This window comes from Carex rostrata, chromosome 3 (genome assembly GCF_964058835.1).
Source record: "Carex rostrata chromosome 3, lpCarRost1.2, whole genome shotgun sequence".
Taxonomy (NCBI): domain Eukaryota; kingdom Viridiplantae; phylum Streptophyta; class Magnoliopsida; order Poales; family Cyperaceae; genus Carex; species Carex rostrata.
In genome coordinates this window covers 275,047-298,680 of record NC_135920.1, presented here as the reverse complement: position 1 = coordinate 298,680, position 23,634 = coordinate 275,047, and the positions used below count along the sequence as shown (strand labels likewise).

General features: G+C 33.2%; 3 protein-coding genes across 6 annotated transcripts; all 3 read left to right on the top strand.

The window, feature by feature from the left end:
* The first annotated feature begins 6,274 nt into the window (after positions 1 to 6,274).
* LOC144551463 (putative lipid-transfer protein DIR1) lies at positions 6,275 to 6,592 on the top strand. Its single transcript, XM_078299425.1, has one exon. The coding sequence runs from the start codon at positions 6,275 to 6,277 to the stop codon at positions 6,590 to 6,592; it is 318 nt and encodes a 105-aa protein (XP_078155551.1).
* A 6,217-nt stretch (positions 6,593 to 12,809) lies between these two features.
* On the top strand, positions 12,810 to 14,429 carry LOC144552044 (uncharacterized). 2 transcript variants are annotated; one of them, XM_078300143.1, is made up of 4 exons: positions 12,810 to 12,911; positions 13,229 to 13,417; positions 13,542 to 13,709; positions 14,107 to 14,429. In XM_078300143.1, the coding sequence occupies exons 1-4, from the start codon at positions 12,906 to 12,908 to the stop codon at positions 14,158 to 14,160; spliced, it is 417 nt and encodes a 138-aa protein (XP_078156269.1). In that variant the 5' UTR covers positions 12,810 to 12,905; the 3' UTR covers positions 14,161 to 14,429. The 2 variants fall into 2 exon arrangements, with proteins under 2 accessions (XP_078156269.1, XP_078156268.1); XM_078300142.1 differs by having other exon boundaries at positions 14,104 to 14,417.
* A 2,869-nt stretch (positions 14,430 to 17,298) lies between these two features.
* LOC144552086 (prolyl 4-hydroxylase 1) lies at positions 17,299 to 22,035 on the top strand. Of its 3 annotated transcripts, none has more exons than XM_078300179.1 (11): positions 17,299 to 17,472; positions 17,910 to 17,957; positions 18,388 to 18,440; positions 18,777 to 18,842; positions 18,960 to 19,034; positions 19,656 to 19,730; positions 20,084 to 20,154; positions 20,242 to 20,293; positions 20,553 to 20,642; positions 21,147 to 21,239; positions 21,708 to 22,035. In XM_078300179.1, the coding sequence occupies exons 1-11, from the start codon at positions 17,412 to 17,414 to the stop codon at positions 21,813 to 21,815; spliced, it is 792 nt and encodes a 263-aa protein (XP_078156305.1). In that variant the 5' UTR covers positions 17,299 to 17,411; the 3' UTR covers positions 21,816 to 22,035. The 3 variants fall into 3 exon arrangements, with proteins under 3 accessions (XP_078156305.1, XP_078156306.1, XP_078156307.1); XM_078300180.1 differs by having other exon boundaries at positions 17,311 to 17,472; positions 21,147 to 21,213; XM_078300181.1 differs by lacking the exons at positions 17,299 to 17,472; positions 17,910 to 17,957; positions 18,388 to 18,440 and adding an exon at positions 18,458 to 18,590.
* The last annotated feature ends 1,599 nt before the right edge of the window (positions 22,036 to 23,634 follow it).

Sequence of the window (23,634 nt, the reverse complement as noted above, 5' to 3'; positions counted from 1 at the left end):
AGAAGCCCAAGAGTTATGAGATAGAGCCCAATTATAGATGCACAAACCCAAATCTTCAAGTTTGTTTCGGCTCTGAACAGTTCTATGAGAGAGAGAGAGAAAAAAAATAGGACAGATCTCAGATTTTTTTTAAAATAGAATTATTGAAAATTATTTCGTTGAAACAAGCCTTGTTTGGTTTGATTTTCGAAAACTAGCCTCCACCGATCCGTAGGATCGGTGGAGCAAAAAAATTGAATTCTACACCGGTCCCTAGGACCGGTGGAGCCTCTTTTGGCCCTGCCACACACGGTTGCACGAAAAGCCACAAAATTGACCCTACACCGGTCCTAGGGACCGGTGGAGCCTCAAAATCATCTCTGCATCGATCCTGTGGATCGGTGGAGAATTTAGGTCTATTTCAGGTGTGAACCGCACCTTTCTTCTTCCCTCTTCTCTCTTCTTCACTTCCCGGCCACCATTCTTCTTTCGTTTTTTTTTTCATTATTTCGTTTTTTTCAATAGAATAGAGGAGTTGCCATATGAATAGATCGCCACCATCATTGTATTCAGCATCGTCTCCTGATTATTATTGTGAGTTTTTTTTTACTCATATGTTTATATTTAGTGTTGTAAAATTAAAAAATATTTGGAGTTAATTTAGTGTTTGATTTTTGTTCAGCAAAATGTCACTGCTATTGATCAATGTATATTATGGTGGTAACCTCCAAAGCACTTCAACAGGTGTTGGTTATGACATAGGGGCTGCATTTACCTTTACCGTATCTGATTCTACCAGTTTTGCTATTATAAGACGGCAAATATATGTTGGGCTTGAATTGCTTCCGAGTCAAGTCAAATTGACAATCAGGATACGTATGAACACAGCACAACCCGGATCGTACCATTTCTCACTATTTTTGATAGAAAATGAGGAAACTTGGGATGTCATTAAACAAACTGCAGCTCAAGTGGCTGGATTCAAGGTTATAGAATTGGTAGCTGAGGCGCACCAGGCTAGAAACCAAACCAGTTATGATCCATGTCCAGATAGTTTGCCTGGAGGTAGTAACACACCGTCGGTTCAGACCGGCTTTCATCCTGACTCGGGCAGTGTACCTGTACCCACCTACACACCTCCGGTTCGGACCGGTGATGACCCTTGTGAGCAATCAGATCAAGACACAGAATCTGATACAAGTTCTTTTGATGATGACGATTCGGCTGAAGCATGGGATGCAGATATGGATGAATATGAGGCTGAAATGAATGCTCGAGAAATATTGAAGGATTGGCACAAGTCGATCCCATTCCTCAATCGAGGAGATAGACATCCATGTTCATCATTCCACGATGAATTGCCAATGCCATACAAGGATCGTGCATTTTTTGCAAACCCCGCCCCCCCCCCAGGTTAGATGAAAAATTTGCTGAAGGTCAAATGTTTGAATCCAAAGCCAAACTAAAATCAGAACTTGCTAAATTTCACCTAACCAAAAACACAGAGTTAGCCGTGCTAAACAGCAGCAAAACTAAGTATAGAGTTAAATGTAAATCTTCAAAATGCCAATGGAAATTTTATGCAATTGTAGTACCAACAGGTGCATGGACAATTTCCACCAACCCGTTTATCCACACATGTTTTGGAAGTGCTGAAAGGTTGGATAGTCATCAAATGACTGTCAGAGTAATTGCTGATATTATTAAACCGGCTTTGAAAGATGATCTGGAGTTAAGCATTAAAATGGTCAAGCATTTGGTTAAAGTTAAATTTGGGACAGTAGTGCCCTCGTATAACAAGTTGTGGAGAGGTAGGGAACTTGCAATTGCGGACTTGTTTGGGAGCTGGGAGAAGTCTTACGAGGTGCTGCCATCGTTTTTGGCTGCCATCAAAGCATCTAATCCAGGTACACAGTACCTACTAGAAAGTGAACCATCAACCAAGTTTAATATCAATATTTTCAACTGGGTTGCATGGGCATTTGGGCCATGCATTGAGGCATGGCCTCATCTTCGACCCGTTATCAGTGTTGATGCTAGGTTCTTATCCGGAAGGTATAAGGGTAAATTTTTTATGGCTTGTGCTTACGATGCAAAGCAACAACTCTTGCCACTTGCATTTGCAATTTTTGAAAAAGAGTCTATAGAAAATTGGGGTTGGTTTATGAATTGGTTGCGTATCAATGTTGTCGGGCCAGGAAAAATATGTGTTGTCTCAGACCAGCATCTTGGTATACGAGGGGTGTTTGAGGCTCCTAAGCTGGGATGGTGTGAGGAAAAAGGTGAAGCTGTCCACCGATTGTGTTCATAGCATATTTGTGAAAATATTTGGAAAAAAATGCCCTCAAAAGTGGATCAAAAAGGTATTCAAGAAATATGTTGAGAAGAAAAAAATATGGAGATTTGAAGAGGGGATGGATATGATTAAGCAAAGAAATGCAGTCTATAGAAATATTTGGCCCGCAACCATTTCAGTCTAAGCGCATAAGCAGAGACGGACAATCGTTCTTTCGATGTGTTAGGATGATAAATCTCATATTTATATGGCATTGTCTGATTGAGGTTATCGTAAAAAAGAGCCGGATCAGCCCCCAGATCATACTCCAAGTATGGGTTCCAATCAGTATCGCTGGTGGCAGTAATCGGGTCACCTGCAAATTAAAAGAATTATACAATCAACAATTCACCTTAAAAAATAGTTATTTAAATTAACCGATAAACAACTTTAATTAGTTAATTACCCTTAATCGGTAAGCCCCATAGACATGCAACATCTTTCAACGTCACTGTCATCTCACTGACAGGTAGATGAAATGTATTGGTCTCCGACCTCCACCTCTCAACCAGAGCACTAATCAAATGCGGATCAATCTTGCAATCATTAAGGCGAGCAATTTGATACAACCCTAATCTCTTCAGAGCATCATCCATCCGACTGTTGTAAGTAATACTAGTCTGATGTGAATTTACTTGGTTCAATGAAGAGGAAGTATGCCAAAAAGAAATAAACATTATAAACCCTTCAAATACTTCATATAATATTTATTTGCAACAAATAATTAATAGATATAATCAAAATTACCATATCACGAACTTTCCATGCTTTGTGGTTCTGTGGTGCTAATTTCAACAGCTCCGAATAATTCACATTATCCATTGACTCTGTTAGAAACTTTGATAAACAAATATTTTTGCAACTGATGAGAGTCATCACACATAATTATATAAACAAATATTTTTTCAAACATATGCCTACAATAATCAAAATTTATGTAAACAACATATCATCTAATTTTGATTTTAATAATAAACTTCATGAATATTACTAATTTTACACATTTATAATTTTATCTAATTTTAAACTTCATGAAACTCATCACACATTTATCTAATTTTACACAAATTATAATACATATTACTAAAAAATTACATTATACTACATGAACACTTAATTACTCAAATTTATACTACATAGAGATGGGCTATGGTGCATTGCAATGCATAGGCCATGGTGTGCATTGGACCATAAATCACCGATTTAAAGTCCAAATGACCGATCCAAACCGTTCATCTTGTTCTCCATATTAATATGTGCTTGGAGACCAAATTTTATATTTTTTGAAATTTTTTTACTATTTATTAAGCCACTTTGAAAATCGCTGATCCAACGGTGACTGTTTGGAACAGTAAAATCAGAAGCCACCGTTGGATCAGCGATTTTCAAAGTGGCTTGATAAATAGTAAAAAAATTCCAAAAAATATAAAATTTGGTCTCCAACCACATATTAATATGGAGAACAAGATGAACGGTTTGGATCGGTCATTTGGACTTTAAATCGGTGATTTATGGTCCAATGCACACCATGGCCTATGCATTGCAATGCACCATAGCCCATCTCATACTACATATATACTAAATTACACTAAAATAATATCAAATAAATTCTAAATTAACACTACATTACACTAAATTAACTCTAAATTACACTACATTACCACTAAATTACTAAATATACTCCAAATCAATCTAAATTACACCAAATACTAATTTAACACTACATTTTACAAAAATAATCTAAATTAAATTAGTTATTTATTTTTAATTCGGTTAAAATAAAAATTATAAAAAAAGAGATATTTACCTTGTCAAAATTGTAGATCTGAAGAGTTTCCAAATCTCTTAAACGATCCAAAAATTTTCAGACAATTGGATTGAGAATTGATTGAGTATATTGAGAGAATAAAAAAAAAATGGTGCTCACGGTTTGGAAGGAAGAAGAGGAAGGAGGGAGGAAAAAGGAAGGAAGGAGGAGCCCGTGGGGTAAAAAACAAGCCTACACCGGTCCTAGGGACCGGTGCAGAGTAATAAGGGATCTTCTGTGGCAGTGAATGCACCGGTGTGAAAATGGGTTAAAATGTGCCTCCACCGGTCCCTAGGACCGGTGTAGATTTGATTTTTTCTTCTCCACTGATTCCTAGGATCGGTGGAGGCTATTTTTCGAAAATCCAACAATGCAGGGCTGGTTCTGTTAAATTATTTTACAGTAATTCTATTTTAAAAAAAAAATCCAGATCTCACAACTCACAAATATCTCATTAAAAAAATAAAAAACAAACCGTCCCACTAAATAATAAGTAGGAGAACATGCATTGATTCGACCCGTGAAGCCTTCATGTCGTTTTTCCTGTCAACATTTTCATGCGAGTCCAAATATTAGACCAAAGAATAAAAAAACCAAATTAATTAATTGCACTAGATTAAAAAGCCGAATAGATAAACAAACTATTCTAACCTATTGATAACCTATGATATATCCACCACAGTCCACATGCACTTGTGTTTGGCCAGATATATAGAGCATCATCTGCTTTTCTACTAGCAGTCTATATTGGTTCTGAATCCAATCTAGAATTAATAAATGATCCATTTAGCTTTAGCTACACAGATATGAAGCAAAGTGAAATGCGATGGTGTTATAGCTCAACAAAATTTCCGCATGCAGTCCATGTGTGTGGGACCCAATATCAAAGAGAGGAGAAAGAGGTTCTCTCTTTGATTATATCAAGGAATTGAGAAGACTAATGAATGAAGATAATCAATCCTCGACTGCGGAGTAGGTTCAATGTCTATCAGAAGATTTAATGGGTTTCAGAACTGTACGACCTGCTTTAAGATACGTGCACATTGCTTTAATATTTGTGTACACTTGGATCAATTTTTGTGTATACGGATATTAAAATGAAAATTTAATATTTGTCCGATTTGCTTTAAGATCTGTGTACATCGCTTTAATAGCTGTGTATACTTGTGTCAATTTTCATACACACAGATCTAAATAAATTTAAACTTATACATATAAAAAAAATATAAAAAAGATGCATGAAGAAAAAAGGAAAAATAAAAAAACAGATATCCCGACACAAGAGAATTTTTCTTATAAACCATAATTAAAAAAAAAAAAATTTAGGAAACCAACGTGATTACTTTTGTTTTTATAAAAACCATAAGAACTGAAATGTCATTTCAATCCGCTATTTTTTTTCTTTTTCAGAACTAAAATGACAATTCAATCTGTGTTGGTTTTACAGCTTTTCAGAAAGGCGGCCACAAAAATTTTGAAAAAGACTCCGGATTGAAATAGCCCAATAATTTTTTTTTTCATCCGCGACAGACAGGCTCTAGCCCTCTTCTCTTCCCTTCTTTCTCTTTTCTCCTTTCCTCCTCCTCTGCTTGTCTTTCCACTAAACCAACATTTTTTTTTAACTCTCAAAATTCCATTATTTTTATTCTAATCACATAGATTTGTATATTTTTGAAATGAGAACAAGAAAACTTCATATCTACAAGTTTCGTTAGAGGGTTGAGAGTTGGAGGGAGAAGAAGGGTATTTATAAGCAAACCCTAAAAAAAATAAAAAATAAATAGATTGGACCGAAATGTCATTTCAGTCCATCAATATTACACCAACGTCCACACCAGTTTTGCTGAAAAGTCTGTGAAACCACCTCGGACTGAATTGCCATTTAAGTACCGAAAAAAAATAGCGGATTGAAATGACATTTCGGTTCTTATGATTTTTATAAAAAAAAAAAAGTATGTTGGTTTTCTAATTTTTTTTTTTTTAATTATGTTTTATTAAAAAAATTCGACACAAGATGGTTAAACTCTCCCGTGACTAGCTAAAAGAAGGAATTATAATAAAACCCCTTCAGTGACGCTCTCTATTTAAAGTCACCTTCAAGTCCCTCTAAAGGTAGCACCAGTATAGCACAGTGTCTAAGCCAAAACGAAACCATGGATACCAAGGTCCAGGTCCTAGCTCTAACTCTGGCATTCATCGTCATTCTACTCCCAGCTGCTGATCAGGCTGAGGCTCGGGCAGCCAAGGATTGCAACATAGCAGATCTCCTTTCATGCATGCCATGCATTCGGAACACTAAGCCCGATCCAGAACCCAGCGATGAGTGCTGCAAAGCCTTAAAGAAGGCTGACCTGCCGTGTCTCTGCAGCAGCTACAAGAACTCACCCAACTTGAACAAGTACGTCAACCCAAAACTCGCAATGGAACTGCCCGCAAAGTGCAAACTCTCTGTCCCCAATGAATGCCACTGAATTAATATATGGTTGCTGCTACCGCTTGTTCTGCTTCTAATCTAATCGCTAGCTTAATTAATTAATTATTACATGCATGTTTCGTGCCTTTGTCAGGGATATATATCTCCATTTTATTATGCTGTTTGATGTAGCCTTTCAATTTCCATGTTTTCTTAGTAGTAATAATTGTTCCGTACAAAATTAATGCTAGTTCTTGTTGAATCACAATTTTAGTACGCGGTACTGAGAACTGATACCATGAAATCAACAATGACCAGTGCGAGCATTTTTGGTGAATAGTTGCAAACTTGGTGAATTTTCACAGTTTACAAACATATATAATATAAAGTACATAAACATACAGTTTTGGTTCAAAAGTTATATAATTAAGGGAATCTCTTCATCTATGGTTTTCTGCAGTCCAGGCTGAGGCTACTGTAACATTCTAATTTTTGAAAAACGCACCACAATTAATATATAGGAGTATATCGTTTCCATTTTGTCCATATATTTCAGGCAATTCAAGGATCTATCGAGGTTATGTTTTTTATCCGACTGATATATAAAATGCACCTATTCATTATTCAGGAAAACAAACAAATTAAAAAGTCAAGTCAACCCAAGTTATAATTTGATTTAGTTATGTAGAATATATATTTCTTTCATCTCTTCAGTCTTCATCACATTCGTGCTTCCCTAATTGGGCCTCATTTGAGATATCTTTGGGCTTCTTATGAAAATATTTGTCTAGTATCTATATTCACGGTAAAATATTCCTATTCCGAAGAAAACTCGAAAGATAACCTTTTCTCAGAATGCCAATTTATTAGTCAAATTTTTAAGGCATATATATTAGACCTTTATATGAAACTTTTTGGGACTAATTTTTTTTATGAGATAATTTTATTATCTTGTAACCAGGGGCAGATCTATGAAGGCTCAGGGGTAGGCAAGTGTCTATCCCTGAATTTGATTTTTTTTTTTTTTTAGAATTAGTACTAATTTTTTCATGTGCCTACTCCTAATTCGAAGGAGTGCCTACCCCTGGTTCAAAAATATCATTGCTTTGGCCCAATCAGTCACTATTATGATAAAAAAAAATGATTTAAAACAAATATCTGTGCTTCGACCAAAATCGGTTGTACAAAGAAATTAGAAAGAGAAGAAGAAAAAAGTAAATAAGACAATTCTGACCATGGGATCCACAAATTTATTATATATATGATATTCAACTTTTCAGATTTTAGACTAATTGGGCTCACTGAAAGCCCAAATATTTACTTTCTTTGTGTACATAGCATTCCATCTTATATTTTCACCAAAAGCCCAATTTCCCATATGTATACATGTGCTGATGTGAATGCCTACCTTTCTCTACTTTTTTGCTCAAATATTTACCGTGTGTCACTATAAGATGGTATATTATCGATATTTTGATTCGGTTTCTATTCTTAACAAATATCTTTGCTTCTTAATTGTTGTTTTATGTTATCACGTATGTAACATTATTTGTTGTGTAATATTTGAATTTACAATTTAATTCTATTAATTTGCAATTTACTTTTATTTTTTGTATGCTTTTATTGTATAATAAAAGTGAGATGTACGAATATAGTATTGTACCCGATTAGCTATTTGAATTCAATTAGTGCCTTATCCTGATAGAAATTCTGGATCCGCCCCTGCTTGTAACTAAAAGCTAAATTTGTGGATTTGTAATAAAGTATTCTTTTCTCGTTGCAAGTAAAGAGTAAAAGCGATAACATGCTCATGCCGTCACAACTTTCTTTCAGTTCATTTATAGCTTTTAGCTTTCTTTACGCAGGTGCAGGTCTGGTTAATTATTAATTTAATTTGTTCTTTCATTTTGCTTCTGTTCTACTCGTCTGTAAAGTCTCTTTAATTTTTTTTTTTCTTTTTCAATAACATCTCTAGTAGGCCTTCCCGTTCAGAAAAAAAAAAAAAAAATCAATTCAAATTGTATTGTTAGTAGAGCTGCTATTGAGCTAAGTTATGAGCAAGCTGCATGCAACGTCAATTCAAGTCGGTTTCAATTCGAGTTGTTGGTGAATTTAACTTGAATTGATTCTGAACAAATATGAATCATGAAGCATTTTGTGTAGTTATAATTGTCACTTGTCCGCAAACACATCTCATAATAAATAAACTCGTTACAAAGGCCGATATACTATTTATAGCAATTAAAATATAATAAAATTAAATTGATACCATCTTCTTTCTTTTTTCAAAAATTACAAATAAAACAGAACTGCAATGAACGGTTTCGGCCCACAAAAGAAAAACCGTGATAAATCATTACGGCTTCAGTTTTGCTTTTTAATTTATTAGTTTCTCTCCGACTGTTAGCGTTGCTGAACAAACAATCAAACTTGAGCTGCTGTGATTCATCATGAAAAAATAATGTTACCGATTTAAAATATTTTGTTTCGATGCTATGAATAAAAAAAAATTCTATTACAAGGGATGTCCTAGGAAAATTATTTTACAATAACTAAAATCTGAAACCATCATTTTTTCAGGAAATATCCCAGTTACTGATAACGTCAATTTATATAGCAAAAATCACTACTTTTTAATACGAAAAATGGTGGAAAAACGCATGCAGAGTGTTCATTTTTTTTAATTATTCACCGTAAACGTGTTTTTAGGCTATTTTGGTAGGTTTTGGAGAAAATTACGAATTTAAGCCGAAAACGGAGCAAAAATGTCATATTTATGTCAATTCTGAAAGAAGCGTCAAAATAGAGCATCACATGGAGTATGCAAACACCTCATACGAAGTGCACAACATGCAACATGGCGAAATTCACTGAAATTCGGCTAAGTACAGTGCCGTACGGTATAGGCTATACCACATGCGGTATAAAGTCAGTACTGCACGGGCACACATATCCAATCCGTGAACTATCTAGTTCGGATGAAATCACGGCCGTTGAGCAGCAACCTTCTAGAAGGACGAACCTACAAATTTGACAGGCCTTGCGACGCATTGAAGTCTATTTTTAGAACTCTATTTTGAGAAGAATCTATGTTTAGAGCCTCCAAATATGACATGAGTGGCTATAATTGACACCCATGTTCTCCATAACTACACGCCTTAGGGATACTATAAATTGGCACTCATATTTATTAGCAATTAAAATATAAGAAAACAAATAAGCAATTGAAATTTGAAAGTGTGGCAGGAGGAGTGCTGGGCTGCTGACCCCTGACACGCGAGCTAGTACGCCACCATTAAAATTTAAAAACTAGGAGAGAGAGAGAATAGAAATGATGGCTTTAATCATATCACAGAAAAGAACAAACATGGCTTGCCCACTCAAAATTCAAAAAGGAGCGCTGGTAAGGGGCTAAGGGGACACCAAGTGACCCAAAGCGTGAAAGGAGGCAAAGCCTATCAACTTTTCCAGCCTCGGCGTAAAGTAAAGACACTTACACAAGTTACTTCTCCATTTTATACATTCACATCACACATCACGAGTCATGCCCTTGCAATAAAATGCCTTGGCTTTTTAGTTTTTATTAATGCCCTTGCCCTTGCCCTTGCACTTCCTTTTAACAAGTGATTCCTCAAAATGTCATCAACAAAACAAAATTTTGACTCCGCCATTCTCAATTTATTTTTTCCAAATATTTCCTCAATAAATGATTTGAATTGTGTTGGCCCAAATTAAATATCGTTTGGTGGATCCACTTAAGAAGCAAGTTTTGCTTTGCAACCCTAAATCTAATTAATTAAGCCCTTCATTTTTCTAAGAGAAGCAATATTAATTTGCGTCAATAAGTGACAATCCTTATCTTCATTCTAAAGAAGAAAAAAAAATCATACTACAAAATATTATATAGATATGCAACGCAATATTTTATTATTTTTATTGCAATTAAACTAATACCATACAGATATATATTCAGTGGCGTAGCTAGGATTTTCATTAGAGATAGGCAAATTTAATTATTATTATATTAATAATAATTATTATTTTATTTAAATAATTAAATTATTAAATATTATTAAATAATTTTCATTGGAAGCAGAATCGGTAATTAACCATGAATTAAAATTGAGAAAATCGGTAGAAATCCATCGAATTAGATCGAAAACTCGATTTTTTTTTTAAGTTTACTTTGAAGCATAGTTCACAAGACTCTTCTATTAAAATTCAGCTCATTTTGAATAGTTAAACATAATAAAAATATTTTAATGCATTACATTAAATTTCAGTATATTACTTTATAAAACATTTTAGTCTATTCTTTTCACAAAAAATAACAAATTTATTGTGGTCCCACTATCATACCATTCTTATTAACCTTCTTCTTGTCGGAATATTTCAAAATAGATTAATGAAAGGCTATCAAAATTGTAACGACTCAGCCAATTTCACTAATCAAGTGTTTTGACTCAGTCAGAAGTAGACAAAACTCAAATCTAGAGGTAGATAAAACCTAAATCCAAACCAACTATATACGAACTTGGTACCGTATTTCAAAATCCAGGAGTAGGCGGCTGCCTATCCCTGGATACAGGTGGCTCCGCCACTGTATATATTGTCTTTATATATATAACTTTTCGAAAGTTGAATACCTAGCTCAAGTGCAAATTGAAGTGACTTTTTAGGGGAGCACCAGTGCAAAAAGATGTTTCGTAAATACTTTTGGACTTTGAGGGTATGTTTTAATGAAATATGTGTTTTTTTAAGTAAAATGTTGGAGGTCAAGCTATCTAATTAAATAATTATTTAATGTTCATAAATAACTTTTTTATTCAGTTTCGAACCTTCAATTGCTCACTCAAAGAGCATTATCTAAACCACTAGATCAAATGCTGGTTCTTAAATATTATATTAAATGTTGGTTCTCAAATATGTATGTTTTTAGAGGAGGGATCAAGTTACAACAATTTTTTAGTTACAACAAGTTATCACAACTATTTTCTATATTTTCAAAGTCCAAATTGTCGATGTAGACCGTTAGATGTGATCTCCACAATAAAATATGCTTGGAGACCAAATTTTACATTTTTTAGAACTTTTTTACTATTTATTAAGATGGGTACAAAAACTAGTCAACTTCAGACCATTGAATTTTGTACCCATCTTAATAAATAGTAAAAAAATTCCAAAAAAATATAAAATTTGGTCTCCAAACACATTTTATTGTAGAGATTACATCTAACGGTTTGGATTGACGATTTGAACTTTGAAAATGTAGAAAATAATTGTGGTAACTTATTGTAACTCAAAAATTGTTGTAACTTGATCCCTCCTCATATTTTTAACCTCCTATATTTTAGGGGAAAAATACTTGAGAGTAATAACATTGACTTTTATTCCAATTCATTTAAACTGTCAAACTTATGAAAATAATGTAATCCTAGCTCAGTGCATTGACCAATATTTTAGATTGAGTCTTTATGCCAAGGATTCTACTTATAATTGCCTTTACGGCAATATTAATTTGTAGAATTCCTAACTTAATTTTAAATGAAAAAACGCACCATCCATTTTTTAAGTCACGAGTAAAGATTATAAAAGTTACACTTCGTTTAGGAAAAGAACAACACGTCAAAAAAACAACAATAATTAGTTATTGTTGATGTAAACAATCTAATACTCTATAGTATGACTAATTTGTAAAATATATAAATATTTAATTTTACAATTTATTTGTTGAGATGTTTACAAGTTTAATTGCTATATCAATTTTGAGCAATCAAGAAAAACATCAAGACATGATTCTTGGTGAATAAATGCTAGATAGATTGGTTGAATCATGAAAAGCATGATATTTTATTTTACCATTTGATTTTATCACTTGAGCAAAACTAGGGTGTATATGCTCACCAAGAGGGGTTGGTGAGCACACTTCCAAAATACTATCAAAATGACTTCAAACTACAAATTCAAACCGTTAAAATTCATGTACTTCGTGAGTGATGCATGTACATGCAAATTTTTTAAAGTTTTTAATTCATTTCGTACATAGTTAAGCGGTCAAAAAAATTATAGCAGCAAAATGTTTTTTAATGTATTAAAAAGAAAAATTAAGATAATTCCTTATCATAAATAAAATTAATGATAAAGTCAATATGTGTTTCCAAATATGAAACTTGAAAGGGTACAACTGTAAAAGAAATGGATTGTCATGATTTCCGCATATGCATCATAATGGCAGACCAAGTCATGCATTGATAGAATTTAACCATTCCCTTATTCCCTAGTGCCCCCATCTTCTTCTCTGCCTCTATATAGGTTACTAAGGTTACACAAAATATACAAATTGTATACTACAAGTGCAAGAGTTGAAGCCAATGGAGGTAAGACGAGTAATCAAAAATTTCAAAAAAATTCTTTTGCCTAGTACCAATTTGAAATTTGATTAATTTTTCTCTTGCATCATTTTTCATGTATCATGAAATGCAATACAATAACTTCACTTGCTCTATGGGTAGAGGGTAGATACACCAATGAGCTCTTACAAAGTGTAATTATTAATATTAGTAAGAATTGGCATCCAGTCATTATATATATGAATTTAATGCATTCCAGATACAAAGTGTCTCATCCTGTTATAGCAGAAAACCAATAATCCATCTGTTGCAAATTTGAATTTTCATATTTATATCCATCGTAGGCAGCAAAGAGATGTAGAATTCCAGCATTTGGGAATTGGGACTACTTTGATGGCATACCCATAAGCAAGTGCTTCGACTCGACAGTACAGTATGGTCTGATCCATGGGCAGTACTTCAGAGAATATGCCAGTGGAGATCTTTTACTGGTACCAACATCGACACCAGTAAAGCCAGGTCGTTGTATTAAGGTGTGCATTACTCTTATTGCTAGGAGTACAAGTTATAACAACACAGGCTTTTCCAGCCATAACTGTCTGTGCATATATCATACCATGTTGGTTTTATTTATTTTTCTGGCTTTGGATATTGTAGCGGAGAGAAAGAAGAGGTTTTAATGAGAAAAAAAGGCAAAGAAAAGTGTATGATGCCAGGGAAGAAGAGCAATTTAGCCCCAAAAATAAAGTGATAAGAAGCCCAAAAGCTGTGGATGAAGACCTTTACAAGATCCCTCCTGAGTTTCTACCTCAGAAGCCAAAATTGGTACCTCTTTTCGTTTTTTCACCCATTTTGTTGTTAATTTTGTACATTCCCTGATTACAAGTTACAAGAAAGAAGAAATAAAAGCAAAAGAGAGAAGAGAACCTCATAAAAGAGTACTGGTAATTTTTAATGATCACCCAGATTCAACAAGTTAGTCCTACTCCTCCTACCTATACCCAACCAACCTTTAGACATGCATCAAGATTAGTGCACGTTAGAACTGTGACTGCCTCAGATAATAATTGATTAATTGATGATATGATATGATATGATATGTTTTACAATTCTGTTGCAAGTACATATTTTGCCAAATATATTTTACAATCTTAAACCTTTAGATGTGCATCAATATTCGTGCTTTGGCACAAAAAAATTGATATTGGGTTTTATGCAGAAGAGGCTAATTGGGAGCATGTGGACCTGGTGCATGTGCATTAGTTGCATTATGTAAAAGTCTTCACTCTTCACCAATCACCAGAGAAGGAAGAATAACAATCAGTAACTTTCCATGCCTGTTGCCTGTTGCAGTTTCACAGAAATTAACGTGTTGCTAATTTAATGCTTCATGGATTGGCAGAGATGCATCAGCTATCAGCTATGTACCTTTAATATGAGCTCCTTTCGATAATGTGCTTTGGAATGAATATGATGTACCTTAATTCCTGCTTCCAATATATTACAAAATCTAATATTGTTTTCTTCTTTTCATTCCTATTTTCTCAATTGTGATATTCAAGGACCGTCCATTCTATCAGTTTCAAATTTATAACTAACATCATGTAATTATCATGTTCTCGGTTCAAATCTTACGATTTTTTTTTTCTCATTTGAAATTCTAAAATTTAAGATGTGACGGGTGGCAAAAAATTTTAACAAAATAATTGGATAATAAAGATCAATTTAAAGATTGAAACGAGCTTTATGTTTGTCTTTGCTTGCTTGAGAGTTGAGATTAAATGCATAAAGTTCCTTTAATATTTGTGCGGATTCTAAGTAATCAGAATCTAAACAAATATATGTTGTTACTTTAAGTGATCTGAATTTATATCATAATACGTAGAATAGTCAACTAACGTTGGCATTTCAGCGTGGGCTAATATGTCGTTGATTGGTAATTCCGAGCATAGTAACAAGACCGATTTTTTTATTTATATCCAAAACAATAACTAAAGTTGGGAATGATTTCGAAATCTACTTAAATCGGAAATTTTTTTTCCGGTAATTCAGTCTAAAACCGGAATTTTTTTTTCCGCTTTTAGAATTCCAAAACCATCGTACAAAAAAAAAGAGAAACCGTAAATTCTTTTTCCAGTTTCACTATTTTTTCTTTTTTCAGATTTTTTTATTTAAATAGAGATATTTATAATTTATTTATATTTTGTATTGAAATATTAGAAATATTTAATATATTTCTTTGAAAATAGATGAAATACTATATAATTTGATTTATTAGAAAGATTGCTACAAATAACCCGGATCAACATTTTTCATGCCGGATTTTTTGCGGCTGTAAGAAAAATTAATATATTTCTTTATGAGTTATTGAAAAAAAAATAAAAATGCTTGAATTCTGAGTTACCGATCACGGTTTAAAAATCACTTTTAGGTAATACAGAAAATATTGTGATCCTTCTAATACATTTAATTTATAAAAAGTTGTATCTATTTTGAGAATTCTTTTTAATAATAATCATTAAATAACTTAAAATATTTTTTTTCAAATTAGATACCACTTTTTAAAAATTAAATGTACTAGAAAGATGACAATATTTTATGTATTTACTTAGAACTGGCTTTTGAACTGGGATCAATAACTGAGAATTCAAACATTTTTATTTTTTTCCAATAACACATAAATAAATATATTAATTTTTCTTACAGCCGCAAAAAATCCGGCATAAAAAATGTTGATCCAAGTTATTTGTTGCAGTCTTTCTAATAAATTAAATTATATAATATTCCATCTATTTTTAAAGAAATATATTAAATATTTATAAATATTAAAATAAATAAATAAATAAATTATGAATATTTCTATTTAAATAAAATAAAATTTTGAAAAAAGAAAAAAATAGTGAAACCGGAAAACAAATTACGGTTTCTCTTCTTTTTCTTTTTTTTTTAGCTGCTAGTTTTGGAATTGTAAAATCGGAAAAAAAATTTCCGGTTTTAGACTGAATTACCGGAAAAAAATTTCCGGTTTGGGTAGATTTCAAAATCCTGCCCAACTTTGGTTATTTTTTGAAATTTAATTATTTTTTTGGATATAAATAAAAAAATCGGGTAACAAGATTTATGAGTTATTCGCAAATTATTTGTTTTTAGGTGTGGCAAATTGAATGTTGAATTATTCGGTTGATCAAACTTTAACCGAATAATTTGTGAGTTTTACGATTTTTTCCGTATTTAACGAGTTATTCGCGATTTTTTTCCGATTTTTTTCCGATTTTTTTCCGATTTTTTTCTCTCTTATGGGACAAATATTCGATTCAGATAATTCTGAATTATACTTGAATTATTCTCGAATTACACCAAATAGATTTTTGTCCCACCAAACTGAATTCGAATAATTCATTAGTTGAAATCCAACTTATATTCAAACCTATTAAATAGATTTTAAATGACAAACGTAAAATGTTCAAGTCCATCTAGCAATGTGTTGATATTTAAAATTATCAAACTAAATAATAAAGAAATATGAAAAATAAATACATTAAACTTAATTTAATTATTTTTATCAATTAACTTGACACTAAGTAAATTAAAAGATTAAAAAAAATTGTATGTTAAGTTGTTAACACATCAGATTGATTATAAGTTTTGAAGGCCATTAACGCGCGGTCACTTTGGCTAAAATATGAACGGCGGCATAGTTGCCGGATTTCTATTTTAATAAATATGAAAAATATTATATCATGAGTTTAACATTTTTCTGCTAAATAAAAAATAACCAGGTCCGTCAGATACCAATATTACTGTATAGTATATTTTTCTTGAGTAGAGTTAAAATACATCATTGATTTGTTTCTTTTTTTTTTTGGACATCTCTATATAAAGAAAATATTGTGATCCTTATTTCTAAATCATTCAAAAACAATAATTTTGTGACTTTTTAAATTTAAAATATATTTTGAAATGAATATCATATTAAGTGGGTGTGACTTAACTGTTTAAACTTAAAAAATAAAAATAATAATACAAAACCAATCGTACATTTTTAACCTTACTCATTTTTTTTTTGGTTAATTAGAAAAGGACATTAATTAAAAAAAAAATTAGAAAAGGACGATTCTAGAAAGAATGAAAGACCCACACATCAGTCAACGGTCAATAGTCAACACCTGAGACCCCTCTTGTTTGTATAGACTATAGCCTATAGCCTATAGAGAAAGAAAACAACGGAATTACAGAGTACCGTACCTCTCTATCTCTATCTTTCCTTTTACAACATTGTAACGGGTCATAACATATCAATAATTCAATATTGGTGGTGGACCGTTACACAGACTTATACACAACATCGATAACAGCATACATTCTTCCTCTCAGGTGGAAAAAACCATGGGCGTTGAAGCCGAGCGAGCAAGCATCAACTCGCCTTCTAACCTCAACCTTTCTACTGTTACTATTACTTTTGCTGCTTCGTTTCGATCTGAAAAATTCTAGCGTAGCGGCCGTTTGGGAAGCCAACCAGATTGGACCATGCCTCCATCGAAATACATCCTCGCGCTTCTCACCTTCATTACGATTGGCATGATCATAGGTATGTATAATCTTCGATTTCAAATGCTCCTAATTTACTCGGAAACTTAATATTAGACTGATCAGGCTTAAATATTATTAAGGTCAGTGTGTATAGGGTTTTACAATGCTTATGTTCATAATTAACTCCAAAATCCTTCTATGGAATTAGTCACATTTAGATTTTGGCCAGCTAAGTACTGGTATCTACCGTAATAACAGGAGTAACTTAGACACAATTGAGTCTTAACAAGCTAGATTGTGCAAACCTTAGGCAAAGCTGAAGTCAAATCAGGCTTGCATGAGTATTGAAAGCACATAACTGAGGATTACTTGCATAATTGATGGTCCTTGAGGGATGTTTAGTCATAAATTAGGGGAAAGTAACGCCTTGGCAACTCTAATTATAGCAATGCTTTACATGATCTGTTTTACAATAACTCTGTTTGTTACTTGTAGGATCTTTAGTCCAGCTAGCACTTATTCACCGATTGGAGGAGACATCTGGTATGTTGATTTCTGTATATTGCTACCGCCATAATGTTTCTTTTCTGTAGTTGTTCTCATGTATAAAACAACAAATGTCATGTTTACCTTTGTGAATGAGAAATATTACTCATACCCTTAATATTAGAAGTGTATTGTAAAGCCTACAGTATTTCAATAATCCTTTGCACCCACCAGTTCCCCATGTTGCTACTGAAAATCCAGTGTCTATACATAACCAAGAAATGAAAGAGGTGCTTTTTTTTCTCTCGAGCAAACAGCTTTTGTGCGACTCAACAAGCCTTAGAGGCATGCAAGATGTTTTATATTTTCTGATATTGCAATGCAGTACATGATGTTTTGATGTTTTATATGAGCTACACCAGAAATAATTTCATTTTTTTCCTTTTATGTATAGTTCATCTGACATATGATTATTTCTGATCTTTAGGTTTACCACATTGGGAGAATGATAAAGATGCAATTGCACTTCGACTTGGATTTGTGCGTTTATATAATCTTTGGTTTAGCAATTAGTAATTTAAACCAGCAGCTATCCGAAGATATTCTCATTTTGTGTTCTTATTTCAAGTTATCAAGGAACAATTTAATGATGACATGTAAATAATGCTCAAGCCTTATTCTAGCTATACAGTGAGATCCTGTCCAATAAATTATTTCAATTTTGATCAAATTTCTAAAGTGGTGCAATTCATGGTGTATTCCCAAGTAAAATTGGGAATGGTTGTGAATTTATGTCGGACTCAGAATTAGATTTAGAGTCTTTTGAGTCTTGGTTACCTAAACGTATTACTCTATGTTTTCGTTGATATTTTATAGGTCAAGCCAGAAGTACTTAGTTGGTCTCCACGAGTAATCCTTTTACATAATTTCCTGAGCTTAGAGGTACTTTAATTTTATTCATCCAAATTTTACTTCTTACATTTGTAGTAACGCGATATTTTTTAAATTAAGTGCCCTTAAATAAGAGAGCCTTTAAACATCTAATTTTTTTTTTGTTAGGAGTGTGATTATCTAAGAGCAATAGCAAAACCCCGTCTCCAGACCTCCACTGTAGTAGACATCAAAACTGGAAAGGTTTAGTTTTTGTTTCTTTGCAAATCAGCCTCGATATCTTACTATGATGCAGGAAACACACAAGTCTTTCTGTATGTAATTTACCAAACTCTCTCCTTCAGTATGAAGGTTAAAAGAAAAAAAGTGACCAAATTGACCCTGCTGTATATTTTAAATTAACTAATGAATCCACATGGCTTTATTTTATTTCAACTGTCTAGATTTGGAAAAAGAACCTGAATTAGGGAACGTTGTCAATGTTTCACTGAGTATACTTTTGTGCACGAAACTAACATTTGGTTATTCTTTGGTATAAAATATTGGGTTGTAGTGGCAAATAAAAGAGTCTGCTGTTATTTGCAAATACATCAAACAGTTTTTGTTATTTGCAATAATGTTCTTTTAATTTATAACAAGTTTTGCGATGTCAGAAAACAATATTGTGGCATTGCGTTGCAAGCCAGCTTGGAGTTCTCTAGCATTTGAAGCTATTTTTCTTCCTTTTTTTTTTTTCTAATTTCCTTTTGCTTTTGGGAAAGATACTGAATCAATAAGGTTCGGTACAGTTAATATGTCATACATTAATACTTGATCGTAGCAAGGCTCTAAGTATATTTTTGTTTACCTCTCTATCTCTCTCAGGGTATCAAGAGTGATGTGAGGACAAGCTCTGGTATGTTTCTTAGTCCATATGAGAAGAAATTTCCAACAGTACAGGTAGTTGGTAGCTCCTTGTAAAATCTTATCTTATGTACCTCAGATATCAGTTGTACCCCTGAAATGAGAAAAATGATTGAAGCACTGAAGTATCACCCATACAAAAAGGAACAATATAAATAGCAATGAGTGCTCCTTCCATCCAAATTTATGTGGGAGAAACTGTAAGGACGAAGGTTCTATTTTAGGAATTTTCATGTTTTCTAATGATGAACACAGTATCTCCAAATGGTCATTAGGTAGGGGTAATTGAAAGGTGCCTCATTTAAATTTGATATTTCCCCTTTTGTTGGTCATTATTTTGAACCTCACAATCTCACATTGCTTGACATCTTTTCTCTTTCCCTTTCCAGGCAATTGAAAAACGCATTGCAGTCTTTTCTCAAATACCGCCAGAAAATGGCGAGCTTATTCAAGTACTGAGGTAATACTCCTATTGCATATCACCATTTTTTCAAGTTATCTTAAAATTTGATCACTGAATTTCTATCTAATTCTTGGAAGGTTGCAGATATGAACCCGGTCAATACTATAGGCCTCATCATGATTACTTCTCAGATGAGGTAATTTCAATCATACTCTACAATAATAAGAATCATACATTTTGATATTCAGGCCCACCCCCAAATCTGCATTTGCTTTACAGGTGCTTTTAATGTGCATTTTCATTTTATAGATATGGGGCTTTCGAGAGGTTTATGCTTGCATTGATTTCCTTTTTCTCTGTCACTTTTGGTTAATATGAAGTTCATGATGTTCTTTTGGGCCCATGGGAATTGATATATGCAAAGAAGTCCACTTTTATAAGTAATGTTTTTGCAGTTTAACTTGAAGAGAGGAGGACAGCGTGTAGCAACAATGCTCATGTATTTAAGTGATGATGTTGAAGGGGGTGAAACTCACTTTCCTTTGGTAAGTGCAAGTCTTTTTCTTTCAATTTTCCGTACCCATACCACCACTAATACTTTACCCGCCCAGAAACCCCGATATTCTTTTCAATTTGAACTTGTTATGTTTTATTTTTGCTAAAGTGACCAAAAGTCATAATTTTTGTGCTTGCTAGAAACCACAGTTTCAGAACCCCCAAATTGTAAACCTTGATAATGAGTAGGGTTTGAGTTGAAGCATTGTGGATCAGATCTCCTATAAATGACTTTAATAGTTCCTTGGTGAAGTCTGGCGATTAATTTTGTCTGAGGATACATGTCATATTCTTCTGTTGCACACAATTTGATGATTTATGCATAGGTTGCCTTTGTTGGAATTTGGCGAGTGCCTGTACCAGAATGTTTGATTGAAGTTGAATTCATGTGAAAATCTTACTCAAATTGCCTGTTGACAAAGTACATTTGTCCCCATCCAGTGAACTGTTATGCTAAAAATTTCAGCTTACATAGTTTGTTTTACTTGTGGTAGGCTGGAGAAGCTGAATGTAGCTGTGGAGGAAAGACAGTGAAAGGTTTGTGTGTTAAGCCAAACAAAGGTGATGCGGTGCTTTTTTGGAGCATGGTACAGGGAATTTCATCTTTGTCTGTGATATTCCAATAATACAGTAGAAATTCATTGGAGATACAATATGACTTTCTTCCCTATTATAAGAAAAAATTTAGGGTGCACACATGATAAAATTTTCAAAGTGTTAGGTACAACCCTCAGAAAATCTATCACTTCCCAGTTTCTCCAGGCAAAAGAATAAAGAGAAGAAAAAAGTACCAACCATCTGTCAAGATTTTATAAAAAAAAAAAATAGAAGAAGAAGAAGAAAATACCAGGACACTGTTCTAGGTATAACTTGTATGCAGGAAAGATAAGAACTAGTTGACATATTTTAAGAAATTGTGGATGAAAGGTTGTGACTGAATATGGTGCTTATTTTCTTCTTCACGGCACATGTTAACTGTTAAATTATTCCACATTTTGCTACCAGATTATGATATTTGAGATCAACTAATGCATTATTTTACCCTGTATTTCTAGGATTTAAATGGTGAATCAGATATAAAAAGTGTTCATGGAGGATGCCCAGTATTGAAAGGAGAAAAGTGGTCAGCGACAAAATGGATGAGGCAGAAGACTGCCCTTTGATTTCAAATTGGGCTTCTGCCTGTACAAAGTATAAAAAAAGAAATTCTTAAATTCTCAAAGTTTTGAACATTATAGACTGGAGTTATTGCCATGACCCAAGATAGCACATCACATAGGTATGTACATAGACCTCACTGATACTTATATTTGACGAAACAATTTTAAGCGGCCACTGAAAAGAGAGATAATAAACAATAATGAGCAAGTTAATTTTTGTTTTTGTTTTTGTTTTTGTTTTTGGCAAATAGCCCGTAGGCATTCATTAACCACGTCAGTACACATTTCAGATATTCAGATTGAAAAGAACATGTACCGGAATGATTCAGGGTAGACCCCCTTAATACATCCCACTAGAGACTAAACAACTGATAACAAAATATACATTTAGCCAAAAACATGCAACTGAGAACATCACTTGAAACCATCAAAAGGTCGCCAGTAGGCATTTGAAGCCCTCACCCTGGACCATATTTTTTTTGACACTTTTACCCCTAAATATCAAATGTGATTCATGAGAGGATAAGTGCAACCTGAGTAAAAAAAGAGGTGTCTTGCCAAATTTGCCAAATGTGGCAAAGATTTAGATCACACTGATTGGGATATAGACTTCACGCGCCAGGAATTCAGATCCTCCCCGGTACTGTAATAGGTAATCTTTTACAATTACTGGATCTGGACCGTTCTTTTTAACTTGACACAAATCTCAAAGCCCAATAATGCTGCCCACCTGCTAAGTTTATTTGTTTGTTTTTTTTTATAGAGAGAGAGAGTTACAACCAGGTCGGTACGTAGACTAACAAATTTTAATGATAGGTTAAAATCTCAGTATGTTTATATCAAATATTTTGTTTATATCATTTTTTCTAGCTAGCCCCCCATAAAAGAGATTCAAGTTATTCAGATTTTTTTTTTCAAATATAGACAAAATTTAATGAGACACATGCACATTTATACAATTATTTTACCGGTAATTATAATTGTGACATTCTACAAGATCCGAAAAAAGTGATTGCGAAAGGCTATCTTAATTTTTTATGGATATAAGGTATAGATGGTGTGAATTCTAATGATAATAGGATACACAAGCACTTTAAAATGTCTTAAGAGATCTTATAAATTTAGAAATAAAAAAATAACATTAAAAAAAGAAGCTGAATTCCCTAAAGTATATTCTCCCTTCAATTAATTAAATGTTCCCCATCAGTGAATTAATTAAGGACCGTCCTGCCGCGTGCCAGCTCCTTCAGAACTTAATTCGTCATCTATCTGTATCAATCATCGATCACACTACTTCCTGTATAAGACTTACATGTTCCTTTAAGATCCGTGTGCACGAAAAGTCTTCAAGCCGGACACGGATCAACGCGTTCTGCTTCGCTTTAAGATCCGTGTGCATGAAGATCTGTATTGCATGTAGACGCATCACTCGTAAAGTAGAAGGGGTTCAACAGTTCGAATTCGTAATTTAAAATCAATCCGATAAATTTTAGTGAACTAATTAGGAATACCTTAGCTAGTTCTACTCATATATATAATTAACTTGTATCATATATATTCCACCACACCAGAAGATTCATATTAATTACAGAGAAATAGATGGATGTAATGTACATAATATTAATATAGAGTCAACCGGTGCTCACAGAAAAACAAAATGAACACAAGCCTCAAAACCAAATTAAGCAAATATTACATTATTAATTAATTGGTGCATTGCAAAGGTGAAAATCCATGCATGCTGCATGCAAGAATATGTTGTTAGAAATCAAATCAACACTGCTTGCTGCACACACAACGGCGTAAAATACCAGTGCACCTG